Source organism: Anabrus simplex, chromosome 1 (genome assembly GCF_040414725.1).
Source record: "Anabrus simplex isolate iqAnaSimp1 chromosome 1, ASM4041472v1, whole genome shotgun sequence".
Lineage (NCBI taxonomy): Eukaryota > Metazoa > Arthropoda > Insecta > Orthoptera > Tettigoniidae > Anabrus > Anabrus simplex.
The window spans coordinates 979558418-979585234 of record NC_090265.1 but is presented as its reverse complement, the minus strand read 5'-3'; the positions used below and the strand labels follow the sequence as shown (position 1 = coordinate 979585234).

The 26817-nt window shown below is 40.2% G+C and overlaps 1 protein-coding gene across 4 annotated transcripts in view; it reads left to right on the top strand.

Annotated features, from left to right (window-relative positions):
• bbc (choline/ethanolaminephosphotransferase 1 bbc) overlaps positions 1-26817 on the top strand; it is a 263240-nt gene that overhangs the window by 50301 nt on the left and 186122 nt on the right. For all 4 annotated transcript variants that reach the window (XM_067136823.2, XM_067136822.2, XM_067136821.2 and 1 more), the window contains exon 4: positions 25221-25324. In XM_067136823.2, the coding sequence (XP_066992924.2) occupies positions 25221-25324 (104 nt within the window). The remainder of the gene's footprint in view (positions 1-25220; positions 25325-26817) is intronic.

Genomic DNA, 26817 nt, shown 5'->3' with positions numbered 1-26817 from the left:
CCACCGCTTGGCAGCGGATGCGCCGATCCTCGCGTGCTGACGTCACTCGGGCTGCGCCAGGACCCCTCGCACGTGCCACATGTCCCTGCGCCAACCATCTTCGCCACAGGCGCTGCACCATGGACACATCCCTATGGGTATCGGCTGCGATTTGACGAAGCGACCAACCTGCCCTTCTCAGCCCGATCACCATACCCCTCGTAAAGTCGTCTGTCTGCTGGAAATGCCTCCGTTGACGGCGGCCTGGCATTCTTAGCTATACACGTGTCCTGTGGCACACGACAACACGTTCTACAATGACTGTCGGCTGAGAAATCACGGTACGAAGTGGGCCATTCGCCAACGCCGTGTCCCATTTATCGTTCGCTACGTGCGCAGCACAGCGGCGCATTTCACATCATGAGCATACCTCAGTGACGTCAGTCTACCCTGCAATTGGCATAAAGTTCTGACCACTCCTTCTTGGTGTTGCATTTGCTCTGTCAGTCAGTGTATTATATTTGTATTAACACCTGTTTCACTGAATTTTGTCGCAGTGAGTTGTTTTTTGATCCACATAATGATGTAAATATTGTATATTTGTGCTTGTTTTGTTTCCATCTAGGCTCTCTTTTGTTTGTTTTTTCATTTGTTCCTTCATTACGTTTTTTTGGCATTTTTAAACTTGTATTATGTAAATTATTTCAAACCCCCCCCCTCGTTTTTCGCTGAAGATGGCTCAAACGAGCCGAAACATGTTTGAATTTGTTTACTCCGTCTAATGATGGAATATATGATGTATTGAATTAGGAGGATACTCTCATTTTTTCACCCTTGTAAAGATTTATTATTAGCGTTTATTATTCACAAGTTCTGCATTTGAAGTGGGAAACACAGTTCCTATTTACATCTTAAGGATCTTTTTACATGTTTCCACCTCAAAGGCCTTTAGACATTGAAGAATATTGTCAAACTCAAATCTTATTCAGCTGTTTTTATTCACGTTTATTTTAAGAAGACTCCATGTGAAATATGCAGTTTAAGAACCATAATTGAACTAATGTACAAAATGTTTTAAAATACAAGCTATTTTATTATTGTAGTTTGCAAACCAAATAGTAATTTGAACTCAGTACTGTATGTCCACAAGGGCGTAAATCATCTTGATAATTGTTACTCAATATCCAGTATATTTGACTCGCAAGTCTTCAACTTGCTGGAAAAGCAAGAATAGTTAAACATTACAATTCAAAGGTTTTATCATGTATAGTTGTTTCAATGTAGACGTCAAAGGGTTTTTATCTTATGTAAATAGGTTAATATTTATCATGAGATTTATATAATTGCCTGTTTTCCAAGTTCTTTGTACAGCTGAGGATGACGCAAAAATGCGTCAAAACTAGTCCTGAATATAAATTAGTTGTAATCACATCTGGACAACATTATTATTGTATTGAATAGGTGGACCCTATAAAGTTTAATCATTGTAATCTCAGTTCAATACAGACAAAAAATGAAATTTCTTACGTTAACAAACAAAAGTAGGTAGGCATATAACAATGTTTAGAGTCCAGTTAAAGAAAACAAACCTCTTTTTATTAGTTTTGGTGATTCTATTTTCATTACCACATCTTCAGATTTTTACAAGACATCCTTGTTTTTGGGCCACCTCCAAGCTTTTAGTGTAGGCTCCATGGAGTCGACTCTTAACACCTTCTGCTTCTATAGCGAGGATGACTCCTGGATATTCCTTCTTGTTCCATTTTACCAGAAAGAAATTGCCTATTTCTAGGTCATCTTTCATTACAGGCGCCGGTGTTGGTGCTGATTTGGCTTTGGTTTGGCAAAAAGTCATAGAGAAGTGTCCTATATGTTCCTCATCACTATTGTAGAGGCTGATGTCACTGTCTCCTCCTGATCTCAAACTGAACGAGTCATCTTCTTCTGATGTGGAGTCTTCCAATGTTTGCCAATGTTTGTTTTCTTTTTCGTATGGTGATCTTGCTTGTTTTTGAAGACACCTTCATTTTTGGACCTCTTTTGTGGTGTTTGCTGTTTTCCACGGAGGCATTGGTATTGCTGGTAGAGCAGAAATCAGACATACACTCTGTCCAGGTGGCACTTGACGTTTTTCTTCTTAGTAGTGCGAGGTGTAACAAACTCCTCTCTCTTCTCTTGAAGTCATTGAGGAAATGCATCCCCAATCATAGACAAGTCTGCATTTGCTTTGGATTTGTCTTTATTTGGCAAATGGCTTATGTTCTGATTTTCATCTATAGGCACTAATCTAGCTTTCTTGAAGCCTGCCTTTAGGTTGCTCTGAATGTTTGGACCAATTTCTTCTAAAACAGTTCGCAACAGCATTGGGAACTGATCCTTTGGAAGCACACCAATTCTTTTAGCTGCATCAGATTGCTTCCATCGGTCAAGAACATCCTTCCATTTCATTTTGAGAGGCCTAAAATATGCCACATCCAGTGGGATGAATTAGGTGGAAGACAAACAAAGAGCACATTGTTTTCTTCACAGAACTGAATAACATTGATGCTGCGGTGTGAAGTAATATTCTCTCCAATTACAACCGTCTTTCCTTCTTGTTTTTTTAAGAACTGGAAGCAGATGACTGGTAAATCAGTCCTCAAAAATTGCGAAATCGATCCAGCCACGCTTACTGCGGCCTTATGTATGATATAAGGTGGAACGGACTGTCCGGCTGCATTGTCACAAAGCATCACACATATGCTAGATTTTGTTGTGTTTATAATCTGCTCAAGGTATTTAGTACCCCTTCAGCAAATTATTTTTTTCCTACTCAGATCATCACTCATATTGGTTTTGTCGTAATTGTAGATATTTTCAGAGGGTGTGTCTTTGAGCAGATTTCCCACATTTTGACTGTAGTCAGTGATGACCTTTTCATTGACAGCCGCTCTTGTTCGTTTTCTGTTAGCTGCAAATCGAACTGAAAGACTGAGATGCATATCTAGGAAGGACTTAACCCAGTCTCTACCAGGCAAGTTATTCTTAAACAAAACAACGGTACATCCCTGTCAATCTAAGTAAGCTTTTATGACAAATCTAAAATCTAGTCACAAGGCAACCCAAAGTCACACAACTTATTTAGGTGGCAAGCACGCAAGCTCCTCTTCATCTGTAAAACTCTTGGGTGCCCTAGTTTGCCTGGATGTTGATTTTTTAGTTTCCTCTAGATAGTGGCTCTGCTAACTTTATAAAAACTCTCTGCTTCTTGCTGGGTCATCCTCCTACTCCTTACAGCTTCCAGACATTCTTTCGACTTTTTGGGAGTAAATTCAGCATATGTCTGGTTTCCAGGTAATCTTTTATATTTATAAGGCATTGTGTCAGATAATCCTAAAAGAAAAAAACACAAAATTAGGATTGCCAGTATGGAACCTTAAATCTTATTTTGACAAGCAAATTAGGTAGGTAGGGACCTAGTAGATACATTTGCACATGTTTAACTCTGTTATATGAGGTCTCCTTCATCTGTAAATGTATATTTTCCAAACATAAAAATATAATAAACAAAAACATAAACATTTAAATAGTGGCATAATTGTTGTGGGCAACTTGAGCCGAAACCTTTTGTACACTAAACAGCAAGAAATGTGGTTATGGGATGGGCTCAAGTAACCCGAGTTTGGAGATAATGTGTACCAGTTGTACTTAACCACATATTGTACAATTAATGAGTTATTTAGGACATGAACAGTCCTCAGTTGGCTTTGATGATAAACTAAATATGAAATGTATGCACTTAACTCCAGTTTAAGGCTATTCCTGATATCTATACAGACGAAAAGTTTGCAGAGTGAAATAAACAACGAACAGATGTGTAGGTCGCATAACCAGTGCTGCCACTAGTGGCGACTTCCCAAACCTCCAAGACTCACACTGTGGCCTGCCTAGTGCTGCCGCCTACCAGCAAAACACTGAACTACGTTGTTATACTGATGTTAAGAGTACGCAGAGAACCAAACTCCATTTTTCTGTTTTGGGCTCAAGTTAGCCTCCAGGGCTCAAGTAGCCTGCATTTACGGTACCAAATACTTAACAAATAAACACACCAGAATCGTTTAAAAAGTTTGAAACACTGTCAAATAAACACACTAAAATCGTTTTAAAAAGTTTGAAACGCTGTACGTATATAACACTATTGCCTTCCTTGTTCTGTTTTTTAATGCACAGTTCTTGCATAGTACGTCTTACTGTATGTTAATGGTATTTCAGTTTATAAAAGATGTATTATGATGACATTCAAAATATGTTGAATTAAAATCTCCTCTTGGAAGTTGTTTGTGCGTACTTAATATTAGTGTTTTGATGAATTTTTGATTTTTTTGAAGTTCATTACATGCAATAATATAGCCAGCCAGGCATATAAACAAACCAACACCTTTTCAAACTTGAAGATCAAAATATCCAAAATTGGCAAAGACATTACTTTTAAAACACTGCCTAAATAACAAATTAGTCCCTAAATTCTTAAAATAAGTACAAAAGAAAGGCTGTTCCTCTGAACGGCATCAAAAAACACAACAGTCTAATACTATTTGGATAAAAAATGAAATGAAATTCTTGTATTGAAACCAAGCCCTGTTAAATTAAAAAATGTACAGTGCTCACCAAAATACTCCTTCACTATGGGTCCCATTAGAATGGGACTCGTTCCAAAAATATGTCAATTTAAGATTTCAAAATATATTAAACAAGAAAAATAAAAATTTAAGAAATCTCAAATCAGAGAAAGTAGTAAAAAATCCTAAAAAGGACAAATTGCAAATGATGATGATAATAATTGTGGTAGGTAATTTTAGATTATTATGCGGATTTATAGGGTTTTAGTCATTTATTTCACATTGTCATCTCATTCCTTAGTATTACAGTCAGGAAACGAAGACAGAACGTTTTGTGTCTTACGTAAAGTATTGCAACATCATGCTTAATATAGCTTGCAGTAATTTCCAGTTTCCACAGGTCAGTTGACCAGACGTACGACGTGCTAGTTTTTAGCTAATTACACCAAGAAGGACGTCATAGAAATACAGATTTACCCTATCCCCACCAATTTTGAGCAAAGCCGTTGGAATTGGTCAATGCCTGCTTTTTGAAGTTTGCTACCTAACGCTTATGAAGTCCGCAAACTCCTCAGTGGGAATTTTAGAGGGAATTCATTACTTCCGTTGAGGCAGCCATCCACAAACTACTGACGGATGAGGCTGAAGAGTTAAGACAAATGCGTGAGACTCATAAGGTCTGCTGTTGTACCCGCGCCCAGTTTAACGAGGCGAGAGGAGAGCTCTGAAGGAACTTACAGATGACTCGGAACTAATCATTCTCTCAGCTGATAAGGGTAAAGCGACGGTAGTTATGGACACTGACGAGTATAAGAATAAGATCTCAGCTATATTGTCAGAGTCTGTTTACAGACTGAGATCACGTGATGCTACCACTCGTGTGTCCTATGCCACTGTGAAGCTTGTAAGGCAATCCTCAATTCTGAAAGAAGAGGCTAAACATCTGTCCGTGGGGGACACAGTGCCACCTAGATTATATGGATTCCTAAGATCCATAAAGAACATGTTTCCCTCAAACCTATTGTTAGTGTGATAGGTTCTCCTACGTATGCTCTGGCTAAATACCTAAAGAAATTGCTTCAGCCACACATAGGACGTACTGAATAATACGTTAGGGACTCTCTGTATTTTGTCAACAAGTTGTCAATCATAACCCTTCAACCTAATGCACTTTTGGTGAGTTTCGATGTGGAGTCCTTGTTCACTAAAGTGTTAATTGCCTCGGTCATGTCTTTCATTGATCATATGTTCCCTAAGGACATTAACATTACTAAGCTATTTTACCACTGCATGACTTCCAGCTATTTCGTTTTGGGTGGGAATTTTTACAGACGGAAGCTGAAGTCCACTTTCACCCATAGTGGCTAATTTGTTTATGGAGCATTTTGAGGAGCCTACCCACACAAATCGCTGCAGATTCTCACCATCATCCAGCACAAAAACAAGGCATTCTCACGATACTCACCAAGAGGACGATACAAATTTGTGATCCATCAAATATCCAGGTGGAGATGGACACACTCAAAGTCACGTTCAAGGGTAATGTTTACAGCTATGTGCAGATTCATAGAGCCATGCTTCCCAGAGAAACGACCAAGCAAAGTTCACAGAAGGAAGAAGTGAAGGGAACTGCCTACCTGCTTTACATTCACAACACCACAGTTCGAATTGCCAAGGCCCTCTGCAAACACAATATAAAAACAGTGTTTGGCAGCGTCACTAAGATTGCTCACAGTCTAGTTAAAACCAAGGACACATTGGCCAAACATGCCAGTCCAATGGTACTCGTATCAAGGAACATGAACGAAATATTCGTCTCAACCAGCCAGACAAATCACCAATAGCTGAGCTTGCCCTTTCGTTGGGTCATGATGTCATGTTCCAAGATGCTCGAGCTCTTACCCACACTAGACACTACAGGTCCAGGATTATATGGGAAACTGTGGAAATACATAGAAATCCTAACAATTTCAACAGGGACACTGGCTATCAATTAAGTAATGTGTGTTTGCCAGCCATTAAGGATTTACGTAGGTAGTTCCCCCTCCCCTGTCCCTTCACTATTATAATTTGGTTCGGTGTTTTCCAAATTTGTACGTTCCTCATCTCCATATGTTTCATTTCAGGCTTGGGTCAGTGTCATACTTTCATATTTGTGTACACCTGTTATGTTATGCGACTCCCTCTGACTGATTCTGATGGTTCCATCAGCTTCCACTTCGAATGGTAGCGCTTTACCGCATACGGTGAGCCATCTAGTGATGAATGAGCATACCACTTCCACTTCTGTGGTTAACATTTAAATTCATACTTCATTCTTGGAGAAGTCTTCATGATCAGTCGAGATTTTCTTCTGAAGACACACAGCAAAGTTCTCTGTAAAACGCAAAGAATTTCACCTTTATTTTCTTGACACGGCATAAGCCAAAAAGCCTATATCGCATCTAGTAGTTATTTTGTTATATATTTAGTTAAGCCAAGAATAACGGCCGAGAGGATTCGTCGTGCTGACCACACAACACCTCGTAATCTGCAGGCCCTCGGGCTGAGCAGCGGTCGCTTGGTAGGCCAAGCCCCTTCAAGGGCTGTAGTGCCATGGGGTTTGGTTTATTTAGTTATGCAACATTTCAGTATTCCCTCCATGAACACATCACAAGGTGGTTTTGATAATTGAAACTAGGGCTCATTACCATATTACAGAATGAGTAATGTAGGAAGTCGTCCAATTGGAACGGCAGCTATTACATCAAACGAGTCCAGATGCCAGAATCCTCAAACGGTGAGCTAATGGAATGAATTACTAAAGTCTCCGTGTTACAGTTTCGATTAATTTAGAGTTTCTTTCATTCAATTTTTCAATTTCTTTCGTATGTTCAGTTCTTGTGGATACGCCATCACGTTTATCATTCAAATAAATTGTTATATTAACTGCATCTTTCATAAGTTCGTATTAATTATCCTCACAAGGGAACTGTCCATACTGTTTTATCAAAATCGACATTGAAATTGCTGGAGAGGATGAGGGGTCCAGAAGAAAGCAATGTACAAAAATCCAGCTGCCATTTCGATCTGTAAGGTCCTGAAATTGATATGGAAATGTCTAATAGAATTGCACGCGTTAGCGTATATGTCGACCTGGACAGCCCTGGTGACCAGCTGAAGCGACCGGATTACCTTGAGCTTTCTGCGCTAGCCAGTTGACACATGTTCTTTTGAAAGAGCAGTCATGAATCCGGCTAATGTTCTAGAGTATGCTTTACGTTATTTCCACGAAGAAGGTTTCTCCTCTTCCCGTGGCATAACTTCGGAAGAAAGGGTGATGGGTTGACATGTGATCGAACTAATTGAAAATCATCCCATTGAGTGCCAGAATTGTCTCAGAGTTGTGTCTGGAGAAAAATAGTGACAAGTGAAAATGATAGCGGAAGCAGCGACTCCTCATCTGCATTATCTGAAAGAGAATTGCCAAGAACAAGATGTGTTGTAGATCAGATTTTGAGCCCCGAGTGTGATTCTCATTAATACAGTGAAGAGACACCGCAGTCATCTAGTAAATTTACGAGCTCAAGCTATGCTTCCAGTCCATAGAAGAAAGTGAAACAAACTGTAGATATTGCGTACATGAGAAAAGCTATAAATTTATGATTAAATAGAGGGGGGGGGGGGGGGGGGGTAAGAAGCGGCTTTCATTAACCACTGTTCACAGAAGTTGTTGTAAGGTGACGTCACTATGACAACTGTACAGGTGGAAGAATCAATTAGAATCTACATCAGTAAGCCCCATTGAACACAGGAGATTGATGCATACAAAATTATTTTCTCGCTTTACAGAAGCAATAAGACTGAAGCGGGTTGTATGTGATGAAAACAGACAGAGGTTTCAATGGGGCGAACTAATTTCAGCGCATTTGCTAGTTGGTTGAGTCGTTTTAAGAAAAAATACAGAATAAAAAGTAGAAAAAGTATGAAATTTGTATCCTGTACATATCTGCAAGAAGACAACGAAAAAGATAGTCGTAAAGAAATTTGTGGAAGCAGCTACAGAGTGATTTTTAGACTGCACCCCTTCTTCAATATACAATACTGATTACAGTGGTTTGTGCTCAAAATGAAAGCAAAACAGACTCTATCATTTGTTGGTGAGAAACATACAGAAACAGTTGCTCAATCAGTTAGTGCATTCATCCATTCGTACACAATTATACCTGCAATTAGTATGGCCGGTACTTATTTCCTAAAATTATTCATTGTACTACAGGAGGCAACTGGAACTTTCGGTCCCAGAGTTTCCAAAGAAATGTTTCATGCCAGAAATATAATTGTAACAGCCAAAAAATCAGGGAAAATGAGGAAAAAAGGAATTGAGGTATTGGTTTAAAGAATCCTCCTTCCCATTTGCAGAAGAGAAGTGTTCGCTACTGCTAGATTCCTGGACTACTTATAGTGATAAGAGCTGTCTTGAAGAAATTTCTCCAGGCAACAGTATAGAAATTCTCCAGATTTCTTCTGGCAGTACAGGGTTAATACAGCCCTTGGACAAGTTTTTCTTCCAGCAGTGGAAGGCTTCGTATTGCTGCTTAACAGACATTGTGCCGACTTATGCAAGACTTTCAGTTTGATGTTTATTAGAGAAACAGCATACTGAAAATGCAGTTCTTCGTTCATTTTCAATTTTTTCCCCTCACAGTTCAAGGACATGATTAAATATTCATGGTTCGCAACCAGTTATACAACAAGTAAAGAAAACTGTGAAGAACAATGTGGCCTCAAAGTGCATGTTTGTTGTGCATGGTGCCAAAAATATTTGTTTTTATCATGCAGTTAACGCACCTCATTTATGTTTCAAATTTGTTCCGTAACAGTAAAGTGACTTTGGCGCGTGGCAGCCTGGCAGTTCGTTTTCTCTCTATCCTTCCAGCATAACTGAAACTCCATTCCACTGTGCGCTGCACGAGCCAGCAAGAAGCAAGGGTTGTCCAGTAAGCTGCGTTGTCAAACAGATTTTGTATCAAGATTTTGAAACCTTCCAGTTTGAAATGGCAACTATATTTTTGTACATCGCTATTTTATGGGTCTCCTCATGGTCTCTGCAAAATTTCATTGTCTATTGTGATATGACAGTATAGACAGTTCCCTTGTCAGCTCCCTAGCTAGTGTGGTGTGTACGTAATGGTTGATGTCCCGTCTACCCCACCCCAGGGAGAATCTAGAGTGTCTCTATCTATTATTATTATTATTATTATTATTATTATTATTATTATTATTATTATTATTAACAACTATCAGTTAGTGTCTTTAACCCATTAGCTTGAAGGCTGGTGTCCAAGATATGTTTTAATGGAGAGTGATTTAAGTGAATAGTAATTTTCACTTTAGGAAATGGGTGGGTTTTATCCATCCTTCTCCACCCCCCACCCCCCACTTTCCTGCATTTTTTGGCACATTTGTCCTTTTTAGCTTCTTTTTAGGTCTTAACAGCTTTCTTTTGCAACTTCACCTTTTTTCAAGTGCATTTTTACTGCCTATTCTCAGTTTTAATAATAATTTCATCACCTCTTAAATATCTTTTCTGTAGTATATAAATATATTTGAACCATCTCTGAAAGGAGAGGATAAACATTCTTGGACGACTGAATAGGTACGACTGGACAGCAGACACCTGCAGAGATCACAAGTCAGATAAGGAAGTGTCACATCATGACAGTGACGTTGGACAGAGAGCGTGGGGTCAGGGAGGTTGTCTGTAGACTTTCAGACTTAAACCTTTTTGTGAGAACTTACGTCTGAATTTGGAGCAGAGGTGTTTTCTACGGATAGAAGTATTGTATTCTGCAAATATTGTGAGGTGAAATTTAGTGCAGAAAAGTGGTTCCATGTCCAACAGCATGTTGGGCATGAGAAACACGTGAGAGCAGGTTCCCAGGCTGCGGAGAAAAGGAAATCACAGCTTCTGTTAGGACAGAGTGGTATGAATACCCTGTTAGCAAAGATAAGCAATGAATCTCTCAAAAAGGTTTTGGAACAGTATACAAATTGGAACCTTCCTGTCAACTCTACCCTCCAAAAGGAGTATGTACACTGCTGCTATGAAAACATGATTGAAAAATAATTTGTGACTATGTTGTGAATAAGTCAGTTTTTGTATCTGGACAAAACAAGTGATGAAGTAGGTCGCTCCATTGCAAATATGATTGTTGGTATGTAAGAGGAGGACAAACCTGGGAAAATATTTCTCTTTGCAATGGACATTTTGGAGAAAGTGAATCACCAAACTATTTGCCAGCTGTTTGACAAAAGCCTCTTTCAGTGTTACAAGTCGTCCATTTCATGACCGTATTGATGAGTATAATCAAGAAGTTAATGTAAAGAACCACCTAATCGATACTTTATTTTTTGCCTCAGGCAAAATTGAATATATTGTGGCGTGTTGGCGGGGTAAATAAATGAATAGATGCGTACAGCACCTGGTAGCCACCTATTTCTAAGATTTATTAACTAAGCACTACAATTACAGATTTACACACACACACACAGACGATAGCCGAGCCACAAGTTACACACGTACACGGTCACACACTTGCAGACGGTTCACGCTCTCTCTCTTTGTTTTTTCTTAGGTTCCATCTACAGTGACATACACAGAGTCATCGATTATTTACAGTACACCCTCTCAGCCACTCAGTCAAACTCGTTGGCGCTGTCACGGTTCACAGCCTACTCGTCAGCCTCGCAGGTCGGGATAGTATCCGCTGTTCACTCAACCCGTTGAACTCTGCAGTCTTCACACGTTGTCTCCTAGTGTTCTCCCTTCTTCGCCGCTCCAGAACACTCCAGGTTCTTCTCCAGCGGCCAGCCTCAAGGGACACACACACACACGACATCAGGGGGAACAGGTATGAGTCCTCGGCTCCGACAGACAGATTCTCGATCAGGCTGCACTCTCCCAGACTATCACATCAGGCTGACATCTCAGCCCAGGCTACCACTGACTGCGCTCTCCGCTCACTCACTCTCTAACTCTCACTCGCCAAATTCTCAACTGATTAGCTCTCACTGACTAACTCTGTAGGCAACTAACTGCTCTTTTATACCTGCGCCAGCCCTTCTGGAATAGTCCGAATGTTTGATGGATCAAGGGACCTCGCGAAATAGAAGACTCCAGATTAGTCTTACAGTCGTTTCCGTAGTTCGCTGTGGCGCGACCGCAGATAGAAGTGAGAAGGGCCGGCCCAGCGCTTGAGTGTTGCTCGCGGATTGGCGCGCTCGAGCATAAGGGGGGTGTGCTAGGTACTAACTGATGAGCCCACCCTAGGACACGAGGGCGAAACGCTGGCAACCAAGAATGAGCTAGCTGGAAAATTTATAATGTCCAATAACGGACCATTTATATTGGTATTATAAATTGGCTCATTCAGGACAAATATTTCAGATTCCCTATGGGAATCAACATCTATATCATAAGGGGGGTGGGGCGATGGGTGACGGCCCCGGCGCGTAGCGAGTTAGCATGGCAGACTCGACAACCATTACAATATATTAACACTTACAGAACATGTTTTGACCACTTAGTGGTCATCTTCAGCTGTATAAAGAAAAAACTAAGATGAAAAAACATTAGGATAATAAACACAAGTAATACTCTTAGGTTGTGTCTGTCTGTTAGGTCACCAGCCCAGAGGCTGGCTGGATCCTCGAATAGCACCACCAAAGGTTATGCGGTTATAAGGAAACCGCAAAAACCAATGGCAGCACCAAAATTAGGCGTACTAGGCAAGACGAGGAGTGAGGTAGTTTGCCATTGCTTTCCTCACTGGGTCAGAAAGTGCTATTGCAGCACGACTGACCCTATGAGCAACACCTTTCATAACTCTCGGATGCACTAGTCGTGCTCCGAATGTCATTACTCAGCACTACCCATACCCCAGGAGCTTCCATATTGTCACAGCCATGGATGAGACTGGGACTTCGGTGAAAGCTACACTTCACTCTGGCCTGTGCCAAGGGATGGATACAAAAGTACTGTATCCATCAAGAAATGTCAGCAGGCAAACTCTTAGGTTATAATGAAAAAAATTGCTGTGTTGACTGTTTGGTAAAAGTTCTTTGGTGACTCCTTTGTTATAAAATGGCGGTCACCTGATCAGGACATCTTGCCTCTCGTTCTTATTTGGAAAAGATTTTTATTCTGCGCTGTTCAGATGGTCTGTCTTTGAGCGCGATCTTGTGTAGTATCGATGTGACACAGTCTGACAGTTCGTGCAATACTCTGGAGAGAAGGGAAGTAGAGTTCTGTCGTCATCTAATATATCAGGCGAGGGAGGAGGAAGATTAGGCTGAGCTTCTGCGATGTCGTGTTTGATTATATCTCTTGTCCGTCTTGTCTATTTCCTGTCTAACCATTCCAAGTATTCATTTATATGCTCGTATTTTATTGTGAGCATTTTTGAAGTGGAATTTTCACCATGAGTGTCCTTAAAATTAACATAAGATTGACAACATTAAAACAAACAAATAACTCAAGAGAAATATAAATTATTTCTACAATTGAAAGCAGTTGTCAAGGAAACACTTGTACAATATTCCATAGAGAATATGTCCTAATGAATATTCTTTTCTTAAAAATTCATGAAAAAAAGGTCAATTTATAAATGAAAAATTATACAATTTATAAGTAATTGTCAAAATGAAGAAATCCAGATATCACAGTGTGGCTCTTATTATTAATGCAGATGAAAATATAACTAATTCCTAGTTGTCAATTCTTATTAAGCCTGCTTTCCTTTGGAACAGTAACTTCTGTAATTCTTTCACAGTTTTGTGTCTGGTGTAATATTGATGATGCGTTCTTCCTTGCTCTTGCACCTGAGGAGGTGGAGGAGCGGGGGATATAGGTGTGTCAAGAACCTCCTTGCTGTCACTTCCTCTAAAGCATTACTTTGTCAATTTATATATTTTTCATCTAAACAGTGTTATGTGGCTGAAGATGTTGATAATATATGAAACATGTACCACTTTTAACCACTAAATTGCCTTTAGCAGTCATTGTATCGGCTAGGTGGAAAATAAATAAATACTTAATTGTGAATCTATTGAAGTGCGATACGGACCATGAAGCTGATTTTATGTAAGTGAGTTACTGTCGACGTTGCCTGGGAAGGGCCCTTCCCAGGAACGTTCGGCTGGGAAGTCCTCCCCCAACAGGGCGGGGGAAAGACTTCCCCAAATAGGGCTGGACTCCAGCCCTCAGTCCAATGCCCAGATCATAAAGGAGGAGAAGGTGAAGCCACAGAGCTCCCTTAAAAAATTGGAGAAGCCTTCCACAGGATCCCCGAAGAAATCCGGCAAGCCATCTGCCGGCTCTCCTCCAAAAAAAGAGAGAAACGGTGGGCAAGAGCGAGAGTCCCCGACACCCTCTTGTTCAGTCACTTTCTGGAGAACCTAGTTCTCCCAGGAAGAAGGCCCACTGTTCCCGATCAATGAGATCACAGTCTGCGGAGGGTCCAGTCACCGCACCTCCTTCTTCTGAGGAGACAATGGAGACTGAACCACTCATTGTCGTGGATGGTGATTGTGACAAAAACGATACCGACAAAGACGGCGGAACCTGGCAGGTAATGGATCGAATGAAGGGCAAGAAATTGCTCTGAATTCGAGGCTTTACCAATGCACACAGTGGCACTATTGCAGTGGAACTGCAGTAGTTATCACTGTCGCCTAGCTGAGTTACGTCAATTGATATCCGTCTATGCGGCCTCCATAGTCTGTCTACAGGAATCTTGTTTGAGACCTGGACACAACACGACTATGAGAGGATATCGTCTTTATTCCAAAGACAGAGTAGCTGTGGATGGCGCGGCAACTGGGGGCGTATGTACCCTAGTCCGCACCGACATCTTCAGCAAAGAAGTACCGCTCCAGCTAGATGCAGTTGCAGTTCGCATTCCATTGCCAGTAATGACAACGGTTTGCAATGTGTACATTCCACCGGATTACGACCTTGAAGTTCGTGCACTACAACTTTTGATCACTCAGTTGCCTCCTTTCCTCATGCTGGGAGATGTGAACGCCTGTATCATACTATGGGGTTCTCCGTCTTCCTGTGCTAGGGGGAGGATGCTCAAGCAAACGATCAACCTGTTTGATCTTTGCGTGCTTAATACAGGGGAACCGACAATTTCAGCAGCGCACATGGCACATTCTCACATCTGGATGTCACTTTGTGCAGCCGTGCGCTAGTTCCCCTACTACGGTGGCAAGTACACGACGACCTCTGTGATAGTGACAACTTCCCGATAATTCTATCTCTCTTGAATCAAAGATAGTCCGAAGTACCCAAGCGCTGGTTACTTCAGTGGGTAAATTGGCCAGAATTTTCGAAACACGCAGTGATGGCTGATGATATGCTGGAGTCTGTTGACGACTACGTTTCTTCAATTACTACTGGAATTTTCGCTGCTGCGGAGGAAACAATTCCTTCCTCATCCGGTATTCGTTGCTGGAAACAGGTCCCATGGTGGACGGACGAAATTGCAGCAGCCATACGTGATCGCCGACGGGCTTTTAAGCATTATTGTCGGAATCCTACGATGGCCAATCATATCACTTTTAAGCGTCTGCGCGCGAAGGCCCGTTTATTGATTTGAGAAAGTAAGAAAGCTGCGTGGGAAAAGTATGTGTCATCCGTCGCGGCACATACTCCGTCATCACAAGTGTGGAAAAAACTCCGCTGTATTGTCGGAGTACAGAATGTACCCTCAGTACCGGGAATCTCCATTAATGGAGATATAGTTACGATTCCTCAGTCATTGCTGACCACAAATGTCACATTTCGAAGATACATCCAGCTCTATCTCTGCATTTCTTCCAATTAAGCGTGAAGCAGAGGCTCACCATCTCTCTTTTGCCTCTAGTGCTTCGCATCCCTACAACGTGCCCTTCACGGAGTGGGAGTTGCGGAGTGCACTCGCGCTGTGCAGAGACACGGCTCCTGGACTGGACAAAATCCATAATCAAATGCTTAAGCATTTGAGTGACAGATGTCTCAAGGATATCCTCACCCTATTCAACAGAATATGGAGTGAGGGAGTGTTTCCATCTCAATGGCGCGAGGGAATTGTGATACCAATTCCCAAGCCAGGTAAAGATCCAAAATTTCTGGATAGTTATAGGCCAATATGCCTTACGAATGGTCTCTGTAAGCTATTTGAAAGGATGGTTAACCGGCGTCTTGTGTTAGCCATGGAAAAGGAGGGTCTCTTGTCTAACTTCCAGTGTGGTTTTCGCTCTCATCGGTCGGCCACTGATCATCTGGTCAGACTGGAAAGCACCATTCAGGAGGCCTTTCTCCGGAAGGAACACCTAGTCGCCGTGTTCTTTGACCTGGAGAAAGCTTACGACACTACCTGGCGATATGGGATTCTCTCCACTCTACACCAGTGGGGATTTTGGGGAAATTTGCCAACGCTTATTGAGAACTTCATGTCCCTCCGTCTCTTTCGAATCCGAGTGTGGAATGCATTTTCTCAATATTACATTCAGGAAAATGGAGTACCTCAGGGATCTGTACTGAGTGTCATGCTGTTCGCAATCGCCATCAATGGCATAGTTGCTGCTGCTGGGCCCGCAGTCGTTCCATTGCTGTATGTAGATGACTTAGCTTTACATTACAGCTCCGGAAGGGTGGTGTTTGCTTAGAGACAGCTACAGCAAGCTATTAACCGAGTCGACAGGTGGGCCCTGCAACGTGGTTTTCAATTTTCAGCAGCGAAAACCTCAGTTGTACACTTCTGTTGACGTCGGCCTGTGCATCCCAAACCAGAGCTCCGCTTGCGAAACAGTGTCTTACCAGTGGTTGACACCTGCAGATTCCTGGGTCTCCATTTTGATAAGAGACTTACGTGGCAGCCCCACATCCTTCAGTTGAAGGTTGCCTGCATGAAGAGACTTAACATGCTTAAGTTTCTCAGCGGCACTTCGTGGGGGGCTGACCGTGCAGTACTGCTACGATTTTACACGGTGACGGTCCTCTCCCGAATTGACTATGGAAGTGTGGCTTATGGCTCAGCATCAAAATCTACGCTGAGTCTTTTAGACAGTATTCACCATAGTGGAGTAAGGCTGGCAAAGGGAGCTTTCCGTACTAGCCCCATTCCCAGCCTACTCGCTGAAGCGGGAGTTCTACCTTTACAGATAAGGAGGCAGCAGTTACTTCTCACGTACACTGGCAAAATTTGTGAAATGCTGCTATATCCAAGCTCTCAATGCATCTATCGTACCCAATACCACCAGCGGTGCCAAGACCGGCCGAATGCCACACGGCCGGTTGGGTTTTGGATTGATAGCTTGTGTCATGATTTGAATATCGATATCGGTGGTTGTCTTGAACAAACTCTTAGTGAGGTACCTCCGTGGTTGGTTCCGCGACCGGATATACGTCTAGATATGCTCCGTGGACCCAAGGTGAACACGGATTCCTCCGTTTATTGGATTTATTTCCAGGACTTCGTTCACCAATATCTGGCTGCGAGACATATCATCACGGATGGTTCTAAAATCGGAGATAATGTTGGTTGTTCTTTCGTCATTGATGATATGAGCACGAAGATCTCGCTTCCTAGAGTATGTAGCGTGTATACTGCAGAGCTTTACGCCATCTTAGAGGCTCTGCAGTTTGCACTGTGTGACGAAAGAAGCCACTTTCTTATGTGTACCGATTTCTGGATAGTTATAGGCCAATATGCCTTACGAATGGTCTCTGTAAGCTATTTGAAAGGATGGTTAACCGGCGTCTTGTGTTAGCCATGGAAAAGGAGGGTCTCTTGTCTAACTTCCAGTGTGGTTTTCGCTCTCATCGGTCGGCCACTGATCATCTGGTCAGACTGGAAAGCACCATTCAGGAGGCCTTTCTCCGGAAGGAACACCTAGTCGCCGTGTTCTTTGACCTGGAGAAAGCTTACGACACTACCTGGCGATATGGGATTCTCTCCACTCTACACCAGTGGGGATTTTGGGGAAATTTGCCAACGCTTATTGAGAACTTCATGTCCCTCCGTCTCTTTCGAATCCGAGTGTGGAATGCATTTTCTCAATATTACATTCAGGAAAATGGAGTACCTCAGGGATCTGTACTGAGTGTCATGCTGTTCGCAATCGCCATCAATGGCATAGTTGCTGCTGCTGGGCCCGCAGTCGTTCCATTGCTGTATGTAGATGCAGTCTGTTGAAACTTGTTTCTCGCAACACCCACTGGTACAGCAGATACATGACCTTCTAGCCATACATGACCTTCTAGCCAGGTTAAGGGATGCTGGCACCAGAATCACTTTCGCGTGGCTTGCAGGCCACGTTGGGATTGTGGGAAACGAACGTGCGGATGAAGCTGCAAAGAAAGCTGTACTTTTACCTCCAAGACCAGTCAATGTACCTGCTAAGGATATTTGTTCTCAGCTATGTCGAACCATCTTGGTGTCCTGGGAATCGGAATGGCTAGCTATCCGAACTCCCAACAAGCTGAAAGCAATTAAGAAGACAACTACCGTGTGTCCAGGTTCCTCGTTCTGTTCTTCTAAAATAGTATCCATTGCAAGATTGTATAATGCTGGAGATAAAGTCATAGATGCCGACTATTATGATTCAATCGTAATAATTACGAATTACCCATCATAATTACGCTTTTATGAATCTCACTCCACAAATTACGATTTTTTGTTGATTTTTAAACCTAAGTGTATGAAGTGTTCAAAAGGTTACACGAGGAATGCTATGACAGCTTGAATTTTCAGAATATTATTTTTGGATTTCTCAGTAATAATTTATACCCCTTTCCTGTCCCTCGTTTAAGAATATTTCGAATTTTCACGCGCCGAACGCAGTGTGTGCTTCCATTACTGAAAAAATAGGCAGTGTGAAGTGGTATATCTTGCAGAGTTTTTGTCTTTGTTCCTCACGTGATCAGACTTCCATGCAAGTATGCAAGTTCTTTTGTCTTTGTTTTGGCGGCAAAGTGGTGACAAACTCTGTTTCATTGTGAATACTGTGTGCTTGACTGTTGAAGAGGTATTGTTGCGATTTTGGTTGCCAAATTTACATATATTGCTCTTCTAGGATAGATGCTCTTCGTGTGTTACGAAATGTGAAAGGTGGAAATTATGAAATTTCTTGTGCAGGAAAATACTTGTGTTGACGTTACCGTGACTAGTGACGCAAATAATAAACCAAAAGTAGTTCAAAAATTTATGAAGGAATACTTGAAAAGAAGGGTCCTTTTTACTGCGTTCTCAAAATCTCATTCACACATGTTTTGTAGTGTGTGTAGCCGTGATATTTCAGATGTGCATGAGGAAGAACAAGACAGAATTCCATGCTAATATGAACAGCGAACTGTTAAGTGCTCTGTTAGTGCAAAGGATGCACATGATATTAAAAAAAAAGCATGTCATCAGTCTACAGTACTCAACAAAAGAAATGATCCTTCAACCTCCACTCAGATATGTACTGCAGATCACCTGTCACTTTCTCAGGTAAGAGTCATACACTCTTTATATGCCAGTCTCTGAATATGTTACGTCTGGTTGAAATGTATGTTGTTCATTGATTTTTCAATGATATGTAAGTTAGTAAGATCTCGGAAAAAAAAATCGACCACCGCCGCACAGTCCCCCCCGTGCCTAACGGCTCTATTATGAATTGCCTTCTTGAAAGTTCGCATCTCTGTAAAGGGGATCCCTGCAAAACGCCTCTTCTAAATGGTATTAGTTTGGTTTTGAAGTGGTTACATTCGATTGACGTTCGATTTTTTTTTTTTTCTTGTAATGAGACAACTAGAGAAGAAAGCTGTGAGGGAGCAACAGAATTTTCTAATGTTCTTTTAAGACGTTTGTGGTCTATGTTGTTGAAGGCTTAATGAATATCAAGAAAAATTACAGTAACATTGTTGCTATTCTTCTTTGCACATTATAATATCGACTCCAATTGGATGTGTTCAGTATTGTGCCAGGTGAATTTGTGAAACCTCTTTGATGCTCATTAAACACTAAGAATTCCCTTAACCTCTGGTCGAGGACTCACTCAGTCACTGTCCTGAGGACTGAAATAATTGTGATTGACCGCTAGTTTGAGCTTGATATCTCATCTTCAGATTTAAATATTAATACTGTTCTTGCTTTGTTGAAGCAAGGTGGTACATGTGATGTCTCTAACATATGGGTAGCTATCAGAGCAATTACATCAGCAACCATGTCCTCTGACTATTCTCATTAACATGTGATCAGGTCTGGGTGACATATCAACTGCTATTTTCTGAATTGCTGGTAAAATTTCTTCTTTCAAAATGATGTGCTGGTATATATCATCTAGAATAATTCTCTGAGGATCAGGTATTTGATATGGATAGAAATTTTTAAACAGTCATTACTGACAGAAAAAAATCTGGGGAAAATGATATTCTATGTCCTGAATAGGAATTTTGCATTGTGGTCCACTATTAACAAGAACGCGAATTGCTTTTCTCTTCTGATTAGAATATTGATATTGCAATAGCTGATACTCGTGTTTTGCTTGTCTCTTGGATCTGATGTGCTTTGTTTGTTTTTTGGTGTTTGATGATTGCCTATATTGACTTCTTCCCGCCAGTGTGCTTTTCACCTTTTGACGCCAACGTGCAATTTGGTGTAAGTTTAGAAAATAAGGCTGTTTCATCTGTGTTAAAACATTGTCTGCAGCATGATCTTTCATATCTTACTTCAATCGTTTCTCCTTCCAAGTCTCTACCAATGCTGTCGGTGCATCTTTCGCTCCCTCACTCACAGTGGAGTTGATGATTCTTTATCTCTCTCTGAAACGATGTAATCATCCACTGCAGCCTTTGAAGTCTGTGACATTTACAGGTGACATGAAAGATGTAGCTTGAGCACACGCCATCGGCCAGTCAACTTCCTTTTTCAATTTTTTTTTAAAATTAAAAAAAAAAAAATTTAACGGGTAGCCGCAGACCATGCATATTGATTTCCTCATAGTCTCTGGCTGTTATGTTGACCAACGGTATTATATTCAACATTCTCCACTATTTTACTTCAGTCCTCAATGTCAAAAGTGTAGATAAACTGATAGAATATTTGCGACATTGGCTTTTTTGTGGCCTTAGTCTGCTTCTAAAATTCTTAATTTCTCCTGTAAAGAGAACTGTTTATGTTGTGTTTTCTTTTTCCTGTTGAGTTAGCTGGCATACTTGACCTAATGATACAAAATGTATTGTTTGTACACAAAGGGCCTACAATTCAGATGTTCATGTTACACAAGCATTTAATCCTTGTTAACCCTCAGACACTCGCATTAGGAATAGACGCAGCATTACTCGCGCGGGCTACGTATGTAGCCCAAACTGAAATTCAATCTGATCGACTCGTTCGCGCTGTTTTTAGGTTTCTTTGGTAATAATACCTTAAATAGTAAGTATATGCAAATATTCTAAGCCAAATATGAAGACCATATGTAGGTTTTCCTTTTGTTGAGAAGAGAAAATAAAAACCCTTGAAGAAAAATTTAATTGCATCTCACACTAAGGGTAATCTACCATGGAAACAGAAATAAAAAAAATTACAGCTTTTAAATTTATTTACATACTAGCTGATGTACCCGTGCTTCGCTACGGGATTCTCAGAAAGACTGACTTGGTGGTTTTCCTAACTGAATTCAACATAGGTCATTACAAAAACGTCAGTAGGAATGTAGCGATTGAAAGCAATGTTATCATATAAGAAAATACTCGATCAAATGAAAAACTGCACACTTTCTCACTTTCAACGAACAGTACTACGGTGCCGATCTAAGAGTCCAAAGTTCCAGAGCTGGAATAACCAGGTCGCAGACTGCCGTGAACACTCCTCTGTCATTATTCCGTTAAATATGCACACTACTCATTCCAATCAGTGCCTCAGAGTAGGGATTGAATAGCTCGAATACTATGATGAACCAGTGTGTTACGTACCAGATATATCAGGAAATGTATGAACCAGAGGAACGGCATGCTAAAGAAGAAAGTTATCTTACTCCCCAGCTACTTCCCGCCAATATACAGGCAGGCTGTTACAGTCGGTACGACCAGGCGAGTTGCCCGTGTGGTTAGGGGCGCGCAGCTGTGAGCTTGCATCCGGGAGATAGTGGATTCGAACCCCACTGCCGGCAACCCTGAAGATGGTATTCCGTGGTTTCCCATTTTCACACCAGTCACACCAGGCTGAACCTTAAAGCCAAGGCCGCTTCCTTCATACCACTATTCATTTCCTATCCCATCGTCGCCATAAGACCTACCTGTGTCGGTGCGACGTCAAACAAATTTTAAAAAACCTCGGTACGCTGCAGTAAGCCTATCTATCGGGGATGAGAGGAAACAGAAGACAAAAAGCACATCACAACAAACAATGGTCAATGTAATGTTATTGTTGATAAAGTTTATGAGCTTTCTATATTGCAGGCCTTCACATTAGTTTTCTTTCGACTCTGTGATATTAGGGTGTCCTACAAAATTATTTATATCGTAGACTGCAGTTCCTTATTCTCAGACTTTACATACCGATTTTCACTCAATTCTGTTTACCCATTTTCTCGTGACTCGGAGCTGATATGGACTTAGTAACAAAAATCCAAATTCATGAATATCTCTGATTATATGCGGTACGGTAACAATGTATAAGACATAAGTGATCGGAAATTTAATAACTTCATACATAACTACTACTAACTTACGACATAACTAAAGTTATGTTAGTTATGTAGTATTTATCGATACGACCACTAATAACAAATAACTTATTTGAGAATTACATTTCAGGCCTTCCCCTAAACTACCATTTCACTCAACGTGCATAACATAATTTTTAGCCTAGATTGCAGTGGTTCATCACCCGATATTACATACCGATTTTCATTAAATTCTCTTCAGCCGTTTCCTATTGATGCGTGTACGTACATACAGACAGACAGATATTACGGAAAAGTAAAAAATGCATTTCCTTGTTACTGTGGACATGACAGATACAGAAATATCATTCATTTCAAATTCTCAGCAATGCACAGGCAAAACACTTATTTTATATATAGATTACTTTTCAGTCCTTCCCCTAAACTACCATTTCACTCAGTGAGAATAACATTATTGATAGCCAGATTATAGGGACCTATTCCCCGACTTTGCATACCAATTTTCGTGAAGATACGACCACTAATAAAATAAATGTTTGACAATTAAATTTTAGGCCTTCCCCTAAACTACCATTTTTCTCAGTGTGTATAGCCTATATGATAGCAAATTATTTCCCATCTTTGTCTAGAGATTTTCATTAAGGCATGACCACTAATAACAAAAATATTTGAGAATAAAATTTCAGGCCTTCCCCTAAACTACCATTTCAGTCAGCGTGATTAAAATAATTTATAACCTAGATTGTAGCGGTTCATCACCCGACTTTACATTCCGATTTTCATTAAATTCTCTTCAGCCGTTTTCTTGTGATGCGTGTACATACATACATTCAGACAGACAGACAGACAGACAGACAAACAGAAATTACGGAAAAGTAAAAAATGCATTTTCTTGTTACTGTGGACATGACCAATACATAAATACCATTCTTTTCAACTTCTGAGCAATGTACAGACAAAACACTTCCTTTATATATATAGATATACCCAAATACCTACATTAGAACATACATATTTGCATGATAGATAAATAAAAACAATATCAGGTTAAGAAACTGTCTTAGAGTTTCTGTGAACATTTTAAGGAATTTTAGCACTCTATCAAAGCATGTATTTCTGTATCGGTAAATTTGCATTACGATCACGTTCAAACTTGTCTCTCAATTCACCTATATAAATATTTGCCGCTGTGGTAATCATTTGTATTATATTTCTATCTGTAGAAAGTTATAAATATTCAAGTTCAGTTTTCACATTACGAGCAATTCCCTTTGCGCCAGGAAAGTGCACGATTATATTATGGGCTCTTGTACGCATGTTAGTACGTGGATGATCCCTTAGCCACTTGAAACTGTCCTTGGCAGTGAATCATATGGAATTATTGCATCATTTGTCGCTGGAGGCTTGGTCGGGGTACCTTCCTCACAGCTTGTACCTTCTTCAGATTCACTTTGGTGTATTTTGTGTGTAAGTATAACCTGTTCACTATCGTCACTATCTCCACTAATATTGCTATCACTACTTTCACCTAACCACTGACTGATTTGAAAGTCATCTACTTGGCCGCCTGCGCAGCGACATTTCCTTTGCTCGCTCAGTGTCAGCACTGAAACAGCAATGATCGCGCGGGCTACTATTGTAGCCCAGACCATTTATAATCCATCTGGTGCCAAAATGGTGTGCCTAGTCAAGCCGGAAACACACTCGCCAGTTAATTGCAACATTGAGAGGCAGCTATAAAGAGTATCAATATTCCTAGCAACGAATATACTCTGTACTACAACGAAATAAGTCACTGGGCTACACCTGTAGCCCGCGCGAGTATCCGAGGGTTAATAGTTCATAAGATGACTGTGTCAACAATCGGGTTTTACATTATAAGATTGGTCATTGTAGTTCCTAAAAATGTAATGGGGGAAAAAAAAAACTTTTCCCTTTGAGAAAAGGTAATGATCATGAATATGTCCTTCAATAAATGGAACTTGAATATTGATAACAATAGCGATCTTTGGTGACCAAGGCCTACAGTAACGACTAATGTGATGTCACTGACGGTACACTTTAAATTTCAGCACACGCTATTTATACAAATCCACAGCTGCAGCATCTTTGGTGACCAAGGCCTACGGTAACAACTAATGTGACGTTATTTCCATCACACATTTTGTCACGTTACACAAATTTTCAGATGACCCCCAGCCACAAGACAATTTTGCTAATTGTGCAAGACGAGAAATATCCACACTTGGTAATATAATGACATGTGTCAACTCTCACTGGATCCCCTATCAGCAGTATGAGATTGACAGTAGACTGTGGGGGGTTTCGGAGATAAAAGGATATTTTGAAACTGGTGTGATTGCCATGACATTGTATGCTTATCCGTTGCCTCCCAATCTCCACATTCCTTTTACTGTAATGGTTCTTTCACACACTGCCTTTGTATGCACCTTATGTTTCACAATACACAGCAAGTGGAAATATGTGTACAAAATAGATTTGTTCGGCTAGTCATATTTCTTTACGTTCGAATTAAATGTTCTTATTACCACTTTCACTCAAATGAAATTATTTTACATTGCGCCTTACGGAACTGTGGATTTTGAATTTATTTTGATGAACTGAAATTTTTTTTCGACTGATAGTATATGGTATATTGTTAGAGAAGTTGATGAGGTCAGTCTTATGTTTAGTAAATTTGGTGTTTAAGTATGGGTTTGCTAAATAGAATATAATTTTTTCAGTTGGTAATCTTGTGGAAAGTTATGATAACTGCAGCACTTGTTATGCAGCAAAAATGATCATATACAAATATATGCATAAAAATTTACAGATTACTGAAGGAATTGCTTAGTTTAAGAAATTGAGTAGGGGTGGCTATTATTTGTATGTACATATTTTCATTTTCTGACTTGATGTTATTTTGTATTTAATATTTTTCTACAGGAACATTAAGGTTTGGAAAGGTTGATGTTACGGAGGCACAGTTTACAATAATTTTCATTCATCTAGTGTCTGCAGCATTTGGTCCAAGTATATGGATGACAAAGGTATGTTTCTTTGCCATTTTTCTCTCAATATTTAGTAAGAAATATTTAATATATATAATAAGTATATAGGGTGTTAGGAGTTCAAATCTATACATTCAAATCTATACATTTTGAGTGGGAATTCTTTGTGTCTTCCAAAAATTTTGTTCTTTATCATGTAGCCTACTTTTCACACTAAAAGGTAATTTCTTTGAATATGTAAAAAAGAAATCTGTAATTCTTTTCATGTTTAGAACAATTTGATGTTAAAGCCAGAATATAACTCCTCAACAATAATTTATGGCTTTTTTCAGTAGGCCTAGGGAGCAGTTTTACATTTTCACTTTAAAAAACCTGGCAGTTTTTGTGGTTGATTTACCTATAATTCAACGTTGACACAGCAACATTTTGAATTTTGGGTTGACGGTATGTTGGAGTGGATAGGGAGTGGTGAAGGAGGAGTAGTAAGTCACTCTGATGGTACAGGTAAGGCTGTGTCCAATCAGTTCGGCGCATCTAGGAACTTAATCTTGAATTGTTCCCAAGTGATCTAGAAGATCCTTTTGTCCATGAATTCCTTCACTTCGTGCTCACCTTGTGTCACAAACTGATAACATAAACGCAGCACAGGAACTTGGTTATTTTATTGGGCAAAAATTTCTCCTAATTGTATATCCCAATGTGGAAGTTGCCCTGTGCATTAGTAATGTCTCAGACGACCACTCTTTGTGGACACTGAAGGATGTTAAGATGTATGTTTGGTCTTCAGTGAATGAGGATACCCTGAATTACGTAGCTTTTCTGACCATCAAGCCATACCTTTGTGCAGCTCCTCTTTGAAAGATTTCATTAACGACTTCACAGTTCGGAAGCAGAGTAAAGTTACAGTTTAAGCTTCCAAACCTCCTAAAATTAGTTCATATTCATGTAGTGTACAAGTCAGTAATGTTTGTTTTATAATAGCGTAGATGAGTCAGATACGCGATTGCCTATGGATCTTGAATTGCCTAAGTGAACCTGGTTAAACTATGAAGTTTTAGAGAAAATGTAAATTCATTTTTAAAGATATATCTAGTTATGCATATTGAATCATTAATTTATAAAGCTTTATTGAAGTATTGATTATAAAAACATTCAATATAATTTATTTCAGTCCAGAAAACTGTCATGAAAGAAATGCTGTTAGGTTCAATCTAACATGAAGAATTTCCAGTTGCAATTTGTGCACATGAACTCCTAACATGCTGTATTTATTTCCCTTGAAAAATAATAGACTGATCTCTCTCTCTCTCTCTCTCTCTCTCTCTCTCTCTCTCTCGGTTTTGCAAACCCTTCTCCTTACTCTTCAGACAGATTTTTTTAATGTTAATCAGTGTGTTGGTAGAACATTGGGAAGAGATTTTGATTATTTGCTACAATTTTTTTTCTCCCTGCAGTAAAATGGTTATAAGCATATTGAGAAACCGTGTACAACAGATTTGTGAATTTTTAGAACAGGGTCCATGAAGCATTTC